Source organism: Sinohyriopsis cumingii, chromosome 7 (assembly GCF_028554795.1).
Source record: "Sinohyriopsis cumingii isolate HCF-2022 chromosome 7, ASM2855479v2, whole genome shotgun sequence".
Classification (NCBI taxonomy): domain Eukaryota; kingdom Metazoa; phylum Mollusca; class Bivalvia; order Unionida; family Unionidae; genus Sinohyriopsis; species Sinohyriopsis cumingii.
The window spans coordinates 59,200,920-59,219,772 of NC_142967.1; the positions used below are offsets into that span (position 1 = coordinate 59,200,920).

Genomic DNA, 18,853 nt, shown 5'->3' on the forward strand with positions numbered 1-18,853 from the left:
TGTGCTAGATCATTTATTTTTTTATTTGCCGCATCATTTATGGCCTTACTAACTTCAGGTGGCATTTCTCTGGTGCTAGGTAATTTAACAGGTTGCTTTTTACGTACTAAACTTAATATTTTATTTTTGATAGCGTTGAAGCCTTTACTGGCCAAATTACCGATACCAGAAATGGCAGTCTCGCCGATCTTTCCTATCGCTTTCAACCCAAATTGCTTAATCACGGGTCCAATTTTAGGTATTACTCGCGTGACAAGACTTCCAACGATATCGCCGAATCCATTACCGTGAATATATTTGTATACTGGCAATCGAGAGTTTACTATGCGGACCTGATTAGGTCTGCGTTGATGTTTATGAATAATCATATTATTTCAATTGTGTTGATTTAATCGATGAGTTCATCGACAAACTCTTTATAAATGTGAGAATTGATGATACCACCACGGAATAACCGCTGACAAATATCTGATGCTTCGTTGACTATCTCACGGGAGTTATTTCCGGCTCGCTTTCCTCCGATTAATACTTCAAGGCGAGATACATCGTTGACAACACTATCGGGACAAACTGAATATCCACTTCCTGTTTTTTTTTCTAGATCCTCAAATATTTCTCCTGACGAACTAGACGACGACGTCAGTGGTAAATATATTTCTGGTGGAGGTGAAGGAGAACCGCCCCTAAGTGTTTTACCCTCCCCGGGGTCAATTCCCCATCTTAATGGTTTTTCAGTGGGACCCCTGTAGTTTGACGGCGTTGGTTCCACAGGTGGGGGTCGCCAAGAGGGGAATGCAGAAGGTTCCCTTGGATATAATGTGGGAGAGAGAAGAGGAGAGTGGTGAGGTTCAAAAGGGAATGATTCAGGACTATCACTTTTAGGCGGTGAACCTTTATCTTTAGGTGACGAACTTTTACTTTTGGGTGACGAACTTTTACTTTTAGGTGGCGAACCCTCAAATTTGGGTGTTGAAATTTCTACATCTCCCCTTACCTGATATCTAATAACATCCAACAAAAATTGTGAAAAATCATCATCTTTGTATCTTATTGGTTTTCCTAAACTACCAAAATAAACTATCGCATGCCAAACAAGATCGTTGACTTTATCAACATTAATATCTTTTTTCCAATAAATTTTTTTAGTTTTCAAATCAGTTTTTGAAGCAATTACAACTCTCGCAACATCATCTTCACGAATTGCATGTATGTTATCTTCATCCAAATAATTATCAGCAGGTAAACTAGGATCAGGAATAAACGAACCAGATTCATCGTATATGTATTTAGGTACAATTATTGGTTCATCACTCTGATCTTTTTTCTTTCTTGATTTTCTTTCTTTTTTCTGTGGTGGAATATCTTCCTTTGGTCTAGCTCCTAATTCCTCTGGTTGAAATATTGGCTCCTGTAGTTGAATATCTTCCTGTGGTGCTGCTTTTCTTCCTCGTTTTTTAGTTTTTTCCTTCTTCTCCTGTTGTTTTCTTTCTTTCTCTAGATTTTTTTCTTCCTTCTCCTGTTGTTTTCTTTCTTCCGCCACTTGCTTATTAAATCTTTGTGTATCTCTTGCCGCTTCTAAAAATCTTCTGTAACGTGGATCCGTTACTACACTCACATGTGTTTTTCCCGTATAAACTTTATATACCATGCTGTACCAATTATCACGAGTCCCATATCTTTTTTTTCCTATTGGAGTCAAATATTCATTTCGATCGCTAAAATAATTTTCCGCAAAATCACCAATTTGTTCTATAGTATACAGTGCCGAGAGAGGTCGCGATATCATCTCCCATCCCTCCTCGGTAAAATTTTCTCTTAAATTCTCAATATTGAACTTTCCTTTTATCATTAAAGGTTTTCCTCCTCCAGGTTTTTTTCCTCCAGGTTGTCCTCCATCAGCAATTGCAAGTTGTTGCGCCGCTGCTGCTATTGCTAATCGCTCGGGTAATGTTTGTGATTGATCCTCAATACCTTTCAACGCACGAAAAATTCCACGTTTTCTGGTATCTGGATCTTTTTCGTCACCATATACAACCTGCTCAATTGTTCCGGTTACTGGCTTCAACCATTTTGCCGAAGTTTCTGAAATTCCATGTTGCATATCTTCGTAACCACGAACATTTCTCTTAAATAATCGCTTCGTCGGAATGAACTTCTTTAATGCCGCTAATTGCTCTCGCGCTAATCTGGCAGAATGAGGTTCTCCAACTGTGCTAGTTTTCCGACTCATCTTATTTTCAATGATATTGTTTTATTGTGAGATAAAATTAGCATCTGCAACCTTTCATTGCAATCACACACAAATTTTACAATACCCCCCCCCCCAAAAAAATGCTGTTTTTTTTTATGCCTGAAAATGCACTTCGGGTCGAAATTTTGCGGATTAATTTGCGCAGGAGGCGTTATTTTTGAAATCTGAGGCTTCTACGGATAAAGTTTGTTTGGGAGGGTTATTTTAGTCTGTGCCACCTGGTCTGTACGACTTCCCTGCTGCTGAGTAGCTCATCTGTCACTGAGGGAACCCTGAAGGTTGTGCACTGAATCCGTTGTAAACCAGTTTCTGGTCCACATGTTGTCATGGCCTTTCTTGTCACATTCAATAACGAATAATTGGAGCCTTCTCCCTATGGGGATCTGGTACATGGGCAGCATGAAGATGATTTAATTTTTTAAGATGGGGAGACTATCATGGAAAGAAATGCTGGTGAAATAATCATCCTCTCTCTGCCTATTGTCTCTATTTTTAGTATTTGCAGTCATGTTTGATGGTAAATTGATATCATTTGTACAAATTTTAAAGAGATTTATGCCAGGTTGCTTGCTGACAAATATGATAAAATTCTGATATGCAGTTTTGGAGAAGAAATGTTGATCTTCCTGATTTTAGTATTGGTAGCCATATTTGATGGAGCATTGATATCAGCTGTAAAAAATCAAAAGGTTTTCATGTTAAGATGTTTTCTGCCAAATTTATTCAAACTGTATTGAGTGTCATCTGGGTTTTCTATTCCACTGAATCTGGTGTCCAGCTTATAAAGGAGGGTACTATGATGGAGTTTACTGCTTACATGGGAATAACAGAATTACTAGAATAACTTAAGACATATGGTTATATTTTGAGTTTCAGCTAATGCAGTAGATATCTGACTTTCAAACACTTTAACACAGCAACCTAAATTGTTGATGCAGCTATTACCTGATTCTCACCACTGCTTGTATGATAAGAACAATGATATATATGGCCTCAGTATTCACAACCTGTACAGAAAAATCTCACCAGTTCACATGAGCTGCTCATAAGCTGCACATGAGAACCTTGTTAGAAATGTATGCAAATTGGGTAGATTTTGCAGGCTCATGTGTGCAGTTTGTTAGATCTTGTGAGCCAAGGAAAAACTAACCTGATTCTCACATGAGCAGATTTTGCTCACGTGAGAATCTAAATTTTCACATGAGAAAGTAGAACTTAGAAAACATTCTTTTCCATTACATACAAACATGTTTGAAAATAAGGCAGAGTTCTAATTTCTCACGTGAGAAACTTGGACTTTGATTCTGATTAAACACTTATTTCAAATTTATTCAAAGTTGGATTTTCTCATGTGAGTTATCACATGAGCAATTTGGACTTAAATATTTTGTGTAAATGTTGAATGTCAAGCATCCCCATTATTGTCAAATAGACATCATTTCTATTTTGCACTTGTTCATGTTGCTTTGTTGTATTTTTTAAATTTTAAAACATCTTCAACTTATTTTCTCACAGTGAGTTTTAATCTTATTTTGACCCAACAGGCTCCTTGTATTTGAACATATTAAGGTTCATTTCACTGTTCATAAAACGAAACAATTCAGAATTAAGGTCTCGTATAACCAGACTACCCATTAAACTTTAACAGCTGTCAAAGAATAGAGTTAATAACTTGCATACTGATCGTGGTTAATGTTTAATAAAGTAATCCGTAAAAAGGTGAAATGTTTCTCTCCCCAAAATACACAGTTTACAAATATATAAAGGAAATAAAACTTTTGCCCTAAAATGAATCCTATGTTCCATAAACATATGATGCAACTCCTTTATTCACAAACTTATAAAACCCCACTATAAAATTGTAAAACAAATACATAGCCACATATCCGGGAAAAGAATAAACACTGATGCACAGTCCTTTTGGCCAAATAAACTCTAAAGTCATTTTCCAGAAAAATTGGAGAATTACATAAACTATATCGTTTTCTTCCATGCCTAACATTCGCACAATCCATTTAGTACGTACGCAAAAATCTGGCAAAGCTTGACCCCCCCCCCCCCCCGCGTACGTACGCTTGACGCACCCCTCCCCATATTCTATAAAACGGCCTATGTTTAATCCACGCAGAAACCATAAAGGATTAATAATATTAACGTGTTTAATAAAATATTGTCCACCGACGTTGAATGTCTGGCATCAAAGAAATACGCGGGGTAACATTGAACATTTGTCTAGTGTCCGCCAAAATTCAAACGCCAACTGAACAGTCGAACAGGTTACGTATTAGACAAATTATTATGGAGGTTTCACCCCAACCCCGTTTCCTATGCATATGTACATTATCAGTAAAAAAAAAAAAAACATGTACTGTACATAAAATTTAATAAATCCGTAAGAAACTGCCTAATCCAGTCGTGTTTGTTTGTGTAGCAGTTTTGCACTGTTTTACACGTGTATATTCTTGGCAATGGAAAATTTTGCTTATTTGCAGCCTTTTAAATGTTCTGATCGTGTCATTTCAAAGTTTATAAAAGAAATTTCCTATTGAAATAATCACAAAACAAATCACTGACGTTTCCGTTAACTTTTCTGTGACCCAGGTTATCAGAGTACACGGTGGAAGAATCGGCTTGTTAGAACCATTAGAGTGTCCTATGGGGCATGGCTCGGCACAAGCTACTGTAAAAACATCAAAATTAACTTGGTCTATATTAAATAACTTATTAATGATATGAATTCACGTATAGCTCAATTTTTATGAAACATCAGATAATAAAATAGCATTTATTTGATACATAAAATATAACATTAAGAAATACCCGAGTACATGTGTACAAAGGAGTGTAAAACCAAAAGGGCTTGCATCCTTGCTTACAATTTAAATGTCAGTCATACAGTAGTATAAAATAATAAAAGTATTATTTTTATACTAAATGTATGACTGACTTTTATATTGTAATCAATCATACAAGCCCATATGCGTACAACAACGTGTTTACTAATAATTTACCCTTTATGGCGCCTCAGATAAACTCAACAGATGCTGGATGTTGACCTACTGTGTACATGTAGAAGAGCACTTTTAAACCGAACAGACAGAAATTTACGCGCGGGCCATGTTCTCTTAGACGGGGCCACGCTGTTTATGAAGAAAGTTTTAATATTCTCCTGCAACATGTTTGCTCTTAAAACAATATTCTGACAGCAAGAGTGTGGACATTATTAAAATATAGAAACCAACACCAACATCTAAAGATGTTAATGTCCAGTACGAAACAGAAGACGTCGACGTGCTGTTAGGGAAGATTCAAGGATTATGAGGAAACTCGGACTAGGATTATGAAAGACCGGTTCTTTGCCGAGAAAGAGGTAAGTTACTTTTTCTCATTTCTTTTTACAATTTTCGCATATAGAATGATCAAAGTGGATAGCCTGAATCATCGACATTATAAGCATAAGCATAAATTCGCATGGTCGTTTAAAATTGAGCCAAGGGTTTGTTTCAGATTTTACTTAAAGATCAACCTCCTGTTTCTAAAAATGATATCTACACCACACTATCATCGAATATTTAAGCCTTCCACAATTCAACTGTGCAACCATGTCTGGATCTTACCCCCACCCCCCAATAATAATGCGGGCGCCTCAGTGAGGAGCACTTGCGTTACCGATTGAAACAATATGTACAAACATAAATGTTCTTTGTATTATTTTATTGCTGATTGGGTGGATCAAGATAAGCATACACGATTGAGAACCAAATGCAGTAGCTTAATTCACGATTTTATTCCTAAAAGACATTTGCCCTGTCTGTCAAATATTTTGATTGGTAAATTTAAAATAGATTTAATTGGATAAGGATTACAGCTTTTCTTAATGCTTATATACACTTATAGACTAGGACTCTTTTGCCAACCAAATCGTTTTCTCATTTCAGTGCATTCTTTCTGTTCTGCATTGATTAAAAAAAAGATCAATTATACTAATTTTTATCTTTTTACAGATTAAATTTCATGAAGGTCACAAAATTTAATGAACACAACAAAGTTAGCAATCATTTGAAAGAAATGCAAAACATTGACAGCAACAGGAAGAAGTCAGACATAACTGCATTGCCATGCTAGAGGAAATTTCAACTCCAGTAAAGGGTATGTATAAGACGCTTCAAATCTTTTGATGTAATACACATGATAACATATGCATTTCAGGCTCTAAAATTTGACCCCCAATACATTTTTTTTTTAAATATAAAAATTGGAAACCAGATTTTGAATTTCTTTATATATTGCAAATGTACATATTTTGGAAAAATGTATCCTAAAAGTTTTGGAGAAATCTTCCAGAGCACTGTTCCAGAAGTAGAGATGTCAGTATTTTGGAAATTTCTAATGTGTACCCATCATTCCTAATAATTGGTTACCAGAGTATACAATCAAAAGGAAATTGTATTAAATGTGAAGCTGAACTGCTTTGTTGTAGGTTCACATGTTCCAACCCCAAACAGAGCTGTAAGCATAATTATTACTAATATAAGTGGCAAAAATCATAATCTGAGCACAACGAGTATAAATTACATGCCATTATTACAGAAAACTGTATGAAAAATGTATATGCAGTTACATGTATAATTTTTGTCACAAATCAGCTGAACTCGTGTGGATTAGTAGTATGGATGAGAATAGACACGAAAGAAATTGATAAATTATTTGTGCATAACAGTCATTTCGACTAGTGTACATGTCTACAGTAACTTTCGCGAATCGTCATAAAGTCCATAAATGTTGATTGTTGTATTATCCTCAACCTGCCATGGTTCATCCCATAACGACGGTCCAGTGCAACATGTTTTTAAGTTTAACAAAATCTCTTTTCTCTAACATTTTTCAGCTACATAACATCCATCAGTTGCATTGATACATCCCGGGTTATTTTTGTTGTTGTTTTTTCTTCTTTTTTTAAAAATGATATCTGGTGCCATTTATTTTCTATTTAAGCTGGACTGCTATGTGTGTAGTATCATAATAGAATGAATCTAGGGCAAATGGTTTCACATTCAAGAACCTGTCTGTTTTCTTGGAACTGTTTGATGTAAAATTCATGCAGAAGTTACAGATGCATTAATTTTTATTTGATTTTTTCAAAACTGTTATTAAGTAGCAAACTTTTTTTTATCTTTATATTTCAGTCTGTATAGTTGTCCATTTCCTTCATTTTTTGTCCTAACATGGTGGTATAAGAAGTGCATGTTACAGTAGCCATGTTAAACCAGACATTCATATTGTGCTTAATTTTATTTGACCCAGATAATGTCACCAGGATCTGAAAACAAGAGTGTTTTAAGTCATGAGAAAAATGGCACATGAACCATGGACAGGCATGAAGTTAGGATGTCAGGCTTGAAATATCAGCGGTGATTCTTAAATAGGTCACTTGAGAAAGGATTGTATTATTATACAGACCACGTATGACAAGTAAATTGTAAGCAACCATATGAGCCCCTGTGAACACTTTTTTTTTAACGGGTACCCAATTGTTTGTTTTATTACCCAGGTTATTATCTATGGGAGAATACCCAGGTACACATTGGCATCTTTATCCAGAAGTAGTCAAATCTGGAATATGCAACATGACTTGCAGGTATCTCATCAACAGTGCAGTTTAATATATGTTCGCTACTGAACTTTGGTAATTCTGTTGGTAGAGCTATTTGACTTATAGTCCAAAGGATGAATTTTCAGACTGGGTTGGCTGCATAAGTGTGTCCTTGGGAAAACAGTTGGCTCCTATTTTCACAGTGTGATAAAGTGCCATCTAATCCAAACTACAATTATGTATTTTGCCTTTACCTTGTAAAATGAATCTTTAAAAATCAACCTTATATAATGTCTCAAATGTTGTGATCAGAAGAAAAAAAACTTCTACCAACTTTTTCATTTCCATTTCAGGTTTCATTTTTCAGCAGTTCAAAACTGAGCCTGCTAACTTAAATTCAGTGATCAACAGGAAGTGCATTGATTCAAAGAGAATAATCTCCAAGTGAAAATATTGTTGCAGACTGGCAAATAATGAATTCAGAAGCAGGAATGTCAATTACATGTTTTGTTTGCTTCGAATTTTCTGGAACAGTGAAGAATGGTCTTCATGTGAAGCAAATTTCCAGCAGTATCTTTCCATATGACCTTAAAGTGTTTAGAATAAATGTGATGTATGAATATAACAGGTACATACATACATACATACATACATACTCTAGTTGTCTTACCTTATTAAAAGATCACTAATCGAACTCAAATTATATGCTTATGATTACTAGATTTGAATATTGATCTTTGTTTAATTCTTGTTTTCAATAAAAACTAAATACTATGGTTGTTTTTTGTTGTTTTTGCTCATGTGAGCAAGATGCTGCTCACGTGAGCAAAATCTTGCTCACATGAGCGATGTGTGGCTCACGTGAGCAGATCTTGCTCACGTGAGCGAGGTGTGGCTCATGTGAGCAAGGTGTGGCTCGTGTGAGCAAGGTGTGGCTCAAGTGAGCAAGATATTGCTCTTGTTAACAATTCCTGCACATGTGATTTTCTTATTAGAATCTATTTGCTCACGTGAGTTCTACCTAATTTGCATGTTAAATTGCACACGAGACTAACCTGAGTTAGATCTCACGTGAGAATCTCATGTGCAGAAGGGTAGGCAGTTTTGGTGTGGGAAGTCAGACACTCAACTTTCATCATTGTTGCTATCATCAGAACAGTGATACATCCCCTCACCATTCACAGCCAAACACTCAGCTGTCAGCACTACCATTGTCATCAAAACATAGGTACCTAAGCCTCACCATATACAGCCAGACAATTGCCTTCATCATTACGAATGTCATCAAAAACAGATGTACCAATGATCATCATTCCAAGACAAACACTTAGCTTTCACCATTACTTCTGTCATCAAAGCAGTGGTACCTTTGAGATTCACTGCATGACAAAAATCAAGGAATCAGGATAATCTAGATATTTCTTATGGGTGATGCTCTTACCATCAAGCGACAACTTTTCCTGAAGATTAGTCCAAGCCTGTCGCAGTTCATTTTCCATTTCTTCTTCGATTTCCTTATGAAGACTAATCATATGTTTGGCATGTTTCTCATCCAGGTCATCCTCTAGCTTATTCTTGCTTTGAAGCTGCTCTGACAAAAGTTTCAATCTGTTTTCTGCATAGGTTATGGGATCTGCAACAACTAAAATTAAAACACTACATTTTGACTTACTGTTAATTAATATAATTATCAAATACATATATTATCAGATTATGACAGGGAACTAATTCAATTACTCAGCTAATAGATATACTAAAGTACTGACAAGAAAAATATTTATGGAGTGGACCCAAAAACAAATGCTACAACAAACTGTATCACAGACCCTAATCAGACATCACTGATCTGACATCGCATAATGCACCTACTGGTCAAGGTCTGTGATTAAAATTATCATCACAATGAACATAATTGTCCTGGACTTTCCAGTGCACTGCATGATGACAGATCTGGATCTGACAGTAAGCTTTTCACAGTTGGGTAACATTCAAAACATCCTCAGATCTTTTAGTCTTAAAAGATACTCTTTGTTGCATTGATTCTTCCTGATTTGGTAAGTTTTTGGCAGAAGCACATCTGGCTAAGAAATATATGGTTTTCCATTTCTAAAGACCTAGCTTTTAATTTATTCTTTGAATTTGTTAAACAAAATAAAATATCTGCTAAAATTATATAATAAAATTACAATTGTGAAATACACTGCAAAAATACAAACTGGATTTTCTTGGATTCAGGACTTCTTACTGTTCTGTTATAAAGTGTTTCAAATTATGTCAATTCCTATCTGTCAAGAAGGTAATTTTGTTTGTAATAAGTAATTGTTTTTGTTTTAAAAACAAATTAAACAGCAGAAGTGTTATTAAGAAATAAATGCAACATGAGTAGGCTAACCAAAGCACAGAAGAAACTGATACTGTTAATTATATATCACGTAATTTGTGCAAAGTGTACATTTTTACTCATTATCTAAGGACTGTAAGTAAAACATGCAGATTTTTTAAAATCCCCAGTACTTTCATTTTCTTAAATACTTTATATTATTACAAGATTTATACGGTCACTACATTTTTTAATCATGGTAAATATAAACACTTTTAATATTAATAATAATAATAATAATAATAATGAACTCATTATTCACAGATTACCAAAAGTTACATGTGATTTTATTTCCTGTATTGTAGGTTTCCAGACAATATCAATGATTAAAGTAATGAATATTTTCTTCTATCCTAAAAGAAAAAAAAGATCACAATTTATAAAATTTCTTTCTTTTGAATCTTGTATTTGCTTATGATTTTACTGCTGCCAGATGAAATTGGCAGTTCTGTCTTTGATAATCTCAATAATTCCATAAATTTTGGAGTTTAGAAATATTAAATCTTGACATTGTAAATACATGTATTGGATGCAGATAACACAGTTTTTACAAACTGGACTGTTCTAGAAACTAGACAAGGACAGTGAGCAGTTAGTTGTTTATATCAATAGCTTCCATTTGGTTCTGAAATGCTAATTTGTTTTTCAGAATGTGGCAATCACATATATTGTACAATTGCCATCATGCAATGAACTTTAACTTTAAAAAATTTAAGTTATTCTTTTTCAAAGGCCTTAAGGAATTAAATGAGTAATTTGTTTCTTTTTTAAAATAAGTAAAATACTAAATGTTTGACAATATATTGTCAGAGCCCTTCTGAATTGATGGCAAAACTAAAATTGTGGAACTCTTTAAAGGAGTGTCATAAATAACACTTGAATATGATATTAAGGCAGAAGTGATTTTGGAATAATTAACTAAATTAAACGATTGCAATTTTTTTTCTTCTGAACAGGTAAATAGTCCTATTTATGTTCATGTTACATAGTATTATATGTTGCTGTAATCTTATGATTTCAGTGGATGGATGGTACTGGAGTCATACAAGAAGCAAGGGAACATGCAGAATGTTTTCTGAGGCTTTGTTACTAGAGGTGGTTCATTGTACTTCAAATGGCCAACATTGTCAACCATAAACCCAATGATTTTGTCATGGATAACCATTTGTAGGCAAATTTCATTCAACTTACGATTCAAATTATCATTTTCCAATTTTGCTGTCTTTTGTTTGACAGTAATCATTAATACTTTAGTCTGGTCTATGTTTACTTTCCTGCCACTTTCCATACACCAGGAATCTATTTCAAGCAAGGCTATCTGAAATAAGACCTCTACCTCTGATGTTAGCTGTTTAAAATCTGATGAAATAAAATCTTGAGTTGCATATAAGTCAGAGCTGAAATACAGTTGCCTGTTTTCAGTGGCAGATCATTTATGAAAATGAGAAAGAGTGGGCCTAGGATTGATCCCTGTGTTACTCCACATGTATTTAGTTCTTCTTTAGAAAAACTGCCATTTATTTTGACACAGTTTTATCATTAGACATGATGTTAACTAATCATTCCATTGGTAGGTAGGTGGTAGGTGTTGGTGGTAGGTGGTAGGCCCCATTGATAAGTAAATAATTAATATTTTATTCTATATGTAATCAAAGATTAAACTGCATACTGAAACTAAAAGATTAAATTGCATTCAAAAACTAAAACATTTATCAGAATTTGGTCTTTACATTGTATGCAATTCTAATGGTCTTGTTATTAAATGATAAGTACATTGTATTTATACTCAGAATAATTATATTGCTTTTCTGCTGTAGTGTGACATATTTTTGGCATTCTTGTCTGTATGTATAAATTACTTTCACAATTTAATGCTAAATAAAGTTTGTGTCTTAGTGATAAAACTACATCTGACAGCTTTGATCACTTAATACTGCTGTTGTTTGCTTCATCACATTCATAACTGCATACCTGCCATAACATGACATGTAACACTAAAACACTATGTTTACTCACAAACCCTTTGAAAATGTTTTGTTCCAAAAGACACAGCTTTCAGAAACAACCACTATCTCACATACCTACCCAGTAGCAACTGTATACACTGAAACACCATAAATTAATTTCTGAAATAACATTTTGTGCACTGTATGTTTTGGGCAGGTTTTTGAGTCATAAGTTTTGGGACACCTTCATAGTATCAATGCTTAGTGGGCAAAATAATTTTAATAAGGATATCATCTTAGTATTTAAAAATGAAATTATTGGAAATTTGCATGTCCGAATATTCACTCAGACATAAATTTTATTTATTATGGTAGCACATAATGGAGTGGATTTTTGCAGATGTCATTGTGACACACAGCCATTTTTATCAAGTCTGAAATGGGGCCAGCAACCAGATTAGGTTATCCAGACATGGCAGGGTACAACAGCATACACAGCAATAATTGCCTTTAAAAATACTTTTGCATCCATTATAGGAAAAATATTGTCATTTGTACTTACAGTGAATGTATTTAATAAATATTTTTATTAGGGAAATATTGTAACAGTTATATTGTTGACCTGGATATAATACATTTGGTTATTTTGCAGGTTATTTTGCACCATACACCATGCCATGCAGCAATTGCTGGTGCCTTAAAGCCATCAGTTGCTATTTCTCTCACTCTCTCTCTTTTGTTTGTGATCTTGTTTGATTCAATTTGTTCAATTTGATAACATGTTGAAATCCTTGAGTTTGTTTATACATCTTCATGTCAATAAACAGTATGTCAAAATGTCAAAGCTTTTACTCAACGTAATCCATAAATTCTATGGATGAGTATGCTACATCACAGGAACATTTGGATTTTGGATAGTGGATACAATTGTTTCTTTTGCATATAAATTGCTTACAAAGAATAAAAATTAAAGATAGATAAGAACTACAAAGTTGGTTTCTTTAGATGTATTATCAAACAAACATTCTACTTACATACTTTATTATAATGTGTGGGTGGCAGGTGGCAAATTCAACATAATTTGTTTTGTGTCCATAAGTTTTGAGACACTTCATATAGGTAACAGAAAGTTTAATCATAACATAATAATTTATTTTATCTTGTCCCAATACATATGGTACACACAGTTATGTTTTGTTGAATAACACAATACAAAGTTTTTGTCTATTTACTTTAATGGTTATGTAATGGAATGAAAGTTGGAAGATGATTATTGTTCTATAACTGAGGGAGACCTTTTGCAGTCAGCATGACATGTAACAACTGACACTGATTTATGGGCTAGACTAGCCAGTGATAGAGATTGATGCTCTGGTTAGGAGGCATGATTGAGTTTAATTAGAGTCCAGTGGGATAATGGTTAGACGATAGACAGGCAAGGGTAATGTTGGGTCAAGTAGCGGGAAATGACAAAGTTGAATCAATCTTGAAACAAATTTCATGCCATTTGAAATATGCATCATAAAATGAAATTTTCCAGAAATATCTATTAAGAAACTGCAGAAATATGAAGTGTTACTCAAATCTGGATAGGCATGGGTTAAATTTTGGTGGTTAGATAAATTTAATCTTGATTGGCTAAGCTAAATAAGGAATGTGTTTGCCAGACAAAATTCAATGTTTTAACAAATGTCCCACTCTAAATTAGTCTAAGTTTCTGCAGGGAGGCAAGAAGTTGACTCCAGGAATATCAAGTATTTCTCATTTTAAATTGTCCAAGGGATAGGTGTCTGGAAGTTGAGGGAAATGGAAAGAGAGATTCAGCTTCACGGAAAAGAAAGTGATCTCAGAAAGGACAAGAAAAAAATAGCTCTATACCTGTCCTACATACATGTAGTGGGAAAAGAAAGCAGTCAACCAAGTCATGGTTGATGACCTGAAAGAGGCTGTAGAAAGAGAGAGAGAGAGAGAGAGAGAGAGAGAGAGAGAGAGAAGGAAAAGGAAAAGGAACATGGCAATGCTGACCTTTCACCTACATCGATTTTGAAAGGACCAGAAGTAACCAGATTATCCAGGCATGCTGGCTATTTGAGTTTGATCATTCATGTGATTCTCTGATAGCATGTATCTTATTGGTATAACAAAATGGCTAATTTTTATTTTTTTACATCTTGGTAATTTTATTTCTAAGAGAAAGTGTATCATTCAAATGTCATGTTCAATTTTTTGTTTGTTTATGTAATTGATTAAATTATTATATTTTACATTTGGGGGCTCATGTTGTTCTGTTCTAGATCTCTGTCATTCCATCCAATAATTTCATATTTTATTTTATTATTCAATTGATCCATGCAATAAAACATTGATCTATCATCTCCTACATAACGATAACCAAACAAAAGCAATATAGCAAGTGGGGGCACTTACCACCCCCACCATCCACATATCACTGGCTAGATTACAATTTCTTATGTTAATGTTATCACAAGACATAAAAGATGACAAACGAGTGTGGAGCCAGGAGCTGACCTTACATAACCTGTAATGGTCAGCTCATTTGTAGCATCAGAATGTTAGAGCAATATATTACCACAACTCCCCTAAAAATGAACTTAATGTTTTTTTTAAATATAATTATTCAGTCATTTCTCTTCACATTTCTCTGATGAATTTTGTACATATACTCCAAGTTGGCAAAGTTCTATTTCACACATGAATATGTATTTTAAATGCTTCCTGGTTGAGTAGGAAAAGTAGTTAAAATGTAAGTTCTATAACATTCACAATCATCTTTACTCACATGAAAAAAAAATCCATGGTGATCAACGTTCCCTCTAAGCTGTGTGCATGCAGCCGTGCATCTGCTCAGACATCCCCATGCATTGCAATCGACGAAGATCGTAAGATTTTGCTCAAGTCACCATAATGCTTGACAATGCAGTGCGCATAGTGCACACATCTACCATTCGCTTAGAGGAAATGTTGATGGTGATAGATTAACACTGCCACTAAGATCTAATGTCCTAAATTGTATTTGTTTTCAATCCAGATGTTATTACTGCACAAGCTGATGTAATATAACAGAGGTAGTATTATGCTCCTCATTACTTGCAGCTTCTAATAATATTCACAATGTACAATGTAATTCAGGCAAATTATACAATTCACATAACAAAATCTCTGTATTTTGCATGCCTTTTATTATATATCCACTCCCTTGTTTGAATCTCCCCTGTCAGGTTTGGCTCATTCATAACTACCATTAATGGTTTCAGTTCACTGACCTCTTTGTTAGTACCTTCATATGTATCTTATATATCTGGTAATATCTCTTTTTTTGTACAAATGTCTTCGATTTTATTTTTCCTGTATGTAGCACCATCCTGAGTTTGGACATCATACAACCTTGGAGCGTTGTTGTTGTTGTTCTTGCTTTGGGTTCAACACCATTTTTCAGCACACAGAAGGCTACACATAGCAGTCAGTATAACTGGTGGAAAATCACAGCAAGAACCACTGACCCACAGGAAGCTACTGGCAGCTTTCTCACATACCCACATTGGCTGAGCCCAAGACTTGAACCCACGTGGACAGAGGTGAGATGGTAGTAATCTGTAAAAGTGAGTGCTTTAAACCACTCTGCCACCCAGGGCCCCACCTAGAGTGCCACATTTTCTAATGACTACAGCTGGTTCCCAAAAAAACTTGTCTTCTGATTCTTACTTTGTCTCCACAAGTCAGGTTTGGAAGCTCTTAAATTGTTCTATCACACTCTTTCATTTGTTTCTATTCCTTTTCACTCAGTTTCCTCTTTAGGTTTCTTTGTTCTATAACTTGGGGACACAGCTGTATGTTGGGAGTAGGCAAAGTTGACCGAAGACTTCAACCCATCAGTATTTGTGCCAGAGATCCTATTTCATCAACTGGTGTACTTCTATACTCCAGTATCAACAAATATGGTCTTTGCTATCTCTCTTTGCCTTACTCAGAATTCATTTGACAGTTTGAATGGTCCTTTCTGCTAAGCCATTAGACTCTGGATACTTAAGACCTGACTGTAAGTGTTTGAATCCCCATTTGAGGAGAACTGTGGGCCAGTATGACTGCTTACTTATGGTATTCCATGTTTTGCAAAAAAACGACTCTGTGTGTGATTACAGTGCTTTCTCATGTATTTTCTAACTTAACAAATTCAAAATATGTGGAGCACTAGTCTGCTATCAAGTTGTAATTATCCCATATAATTAAATCTGTCCCAACTATTTCCCACAGTGCAGCAGGTTGTGTAGACAATAATGGTTTTTTTTTTATTTGACTCTCTGTATTTTTGGCATTGTAGAACAATTTGATAATATGTCTGAAATTTGTACATTCAGTGAAAGTCAAGAATAATTTGTGCATATCATTTTTTTTGTGCATCTGTCGAGGACCTTTATGCAAATGCTGTGGGCTTGCCTGACTAAATTAGCATTGCTCCAAGTCTGGATTTGGATGCATCACAAATAATAATGATAGGCTTCTTGACATCAAAATATTTCAACACAGGTTCTTTGCTACCATCTGTTTGATATCTTCAGATGCATATTTCTGTGTTGTTTTCCAAACAAATTCAGTGTCACTTTTCAAAAGTGATCTGATTGGTTCTGTCACTCTGTAGACGTGTTTTGGATAAATATTGGAAGGTAGTTGACTGTACCGAGTAATCTTTAAATTTCTTGATTGTCCATTGGAGCAGGCATTTCTGTCATTGCTTTCACTTTTTCTGTGTCAGGTTTAATACCTGATGATATAAGTACATGTATGTGTATCACATAACACCTGATGATGTAAGTACATGTATGTGTATCACATAACACCTGATGATGTAAGTACATGTATGTGTATCACATAACACCTAATGATGTAAGTACATGTATGTGTATCACATAGTCTAAATTGTAATTTTTCCTAATTCAGTGTCAGGTTTATTCCCTGGCATGTAATAAAATCTTTTTCAGTTTTTCATCTTGATCATCCACTGAAGCTCCCCAAACAATTATGTCATATATATATATCAGTCTTCAAGCTGGTTCTATACTCAAAACACTGCTTTTGCTAGTCCTACATGTAAGACCTCGATGCTGATATTTATGTTTTGGGCATCTGGGACATAGCACTAAAACATAAATAACATGTGATACGCCTTACATTGTAGGACTATATGCTTTTGCAACACTTCTTGAGTGGATTTAATACCAAAAGGCATTTTCAGCAGCTATATCAACCAAATAGGGTTATAAATATTGTCAATAACTGTCTCTCCTCGATGATCCAGGGGTATTTGCCAGTAACCATGTTTGGCAACCTTAACTCCAGCCATCCTTGTGGTTATATCTTCAACTGTAGGAAGCTTATAATGCACTCATTTGATAGCGTGACTCAAATTTCTTGGCTCTAGCCAAATTCAAAGTTTTCTAGATTTGGGTTTTTCAGCAATTACTAATGAACTGACCCATTATGTTGGTTCATCTACTTTACGTATTGCATTTTTCAGTGCCATCTCTTCCAAAGTCGATTTAAATGGTTCTTGCAAAGCTATGTGAACCTTCCCTGATGGATTAATAATGGGTTTAAAAAAATTGTTCAATTTTGGTTTCAGACATCTTTAGATCTTTGAATACACTGGGAAATTTTTCAGGATAGGGTTGTTCTAATTCTTGTTAGCATTGCAAACTACTTTATTAATTGTAAATCTTGAGTTAGCCTATGACAATGACTTTGTCACCAGAGTAGATTGTAAGACAGCGAAGCAGGTCATTCCATACCCAAATGGTTCTGTACCCAAGTCATTTCATACCCAAATGAGTCATTTTGTACCCAAAGCAATGGTCATTTCATACCTAAAACTTGAGTCATTTAATGCATACATTTAAGTACAAATATAACCACAAAGATTATACAAAAATATATTTTCTACATATTTCAGACTGTTACATATCTACTTCATGTGGTCATGGTACAACATATTAGTCTGGTATGTTATATTCTTCATGTGTTTATGTAAATAATCAAGGTAATGAAAAGAAATCTGTTAAGTCTAAAAACAATACATTGCATACTGCCATGTTTGAAAATCAGTCCTTTAATCAAAAGTGTTGTGGCCTCCTCAGAAGGAGTCTGCAAGTTGTCAACATAAATTTCAACAAAACACTCCCTAAACTGAATGAGATTAGATTCATGTTACAGCAAACTAGATCAGTCAATATTTGAGGTCTTTGTGAAACCATTCTCTCTGATGATACTGATGATTTGGCTATCCAAATGCAGGGGTTCAACTTTGAAAGAAAAGCATGTCAATCTGAAGACTGTTGCGGTGGAGAGTATCTGGAAGTATCCCTTGCCCATTCAAAGCCAATGCTCCTATGTTCAGTTTACAAGCCATCTTAAGTCAACAGCTGACTGCACTGACAGATCTGAGGTGCTAATTCAGTTAGTCTTACTAAAAGTAGATTTAGAAATTATCATTTTAGGTGATTTTAACAATGACTACATGAAAACTCCACCATTAACATGGATAAGTAACTCTGAAACTTACAGCTTTACCCAATTAATCAACACCCTAACTAGAGTAACAGATAAAAGTGCTACTATCATTGATCATGTCTGTACTAATAAACCTGAAAACATAAGTGAAATTAATGTGC

At 34.7% G+C, this 18,853-nt stretch overlaps 1 protein-coding gene and 1 long non-coding RNA gene across 4 annotated transcripts in view; one reads left to right on the plus strand and one right to left on the minus strand.

Moving 5' to 3' along the window:
- LOC149795338 (uncharacterized) overlaps positions 1–18,853 on the minus strand; it is a 252,889-nt gene that overhangs the window by 104,683 nt on the left and 129,353 nt on the right. For all 3 annotated transcript variants that reach the window (XR_016422309.1, XM_089965109.1, XM_089965108.1), the window contains exon 16: positions 9,286–9,486. Coding sequence is in view for 2 of the 3 variants with exons in the window: in XM_089965109.1 (XP_089821235.1) it covers positions 9,286–9,486 (201 nt within the window). In the remaining variant the exon portion in view is untranslated. The remainder of the gene's footprint in view (positions 1–9,285; positions 9,487–18,853) is intronic.
- LOC149795339 (uncharacterized) lies at positions 5,339–8,617 on the plus strand. Its single transcript, XR_016422104.1, has 3 exons — positions 5,339–5,621; positions 6,256–6,400; positions 8,198–8,617. It is a non-coding gene; the product is annotated as an uncharacterized LOC149795339 (long non-coding RNA).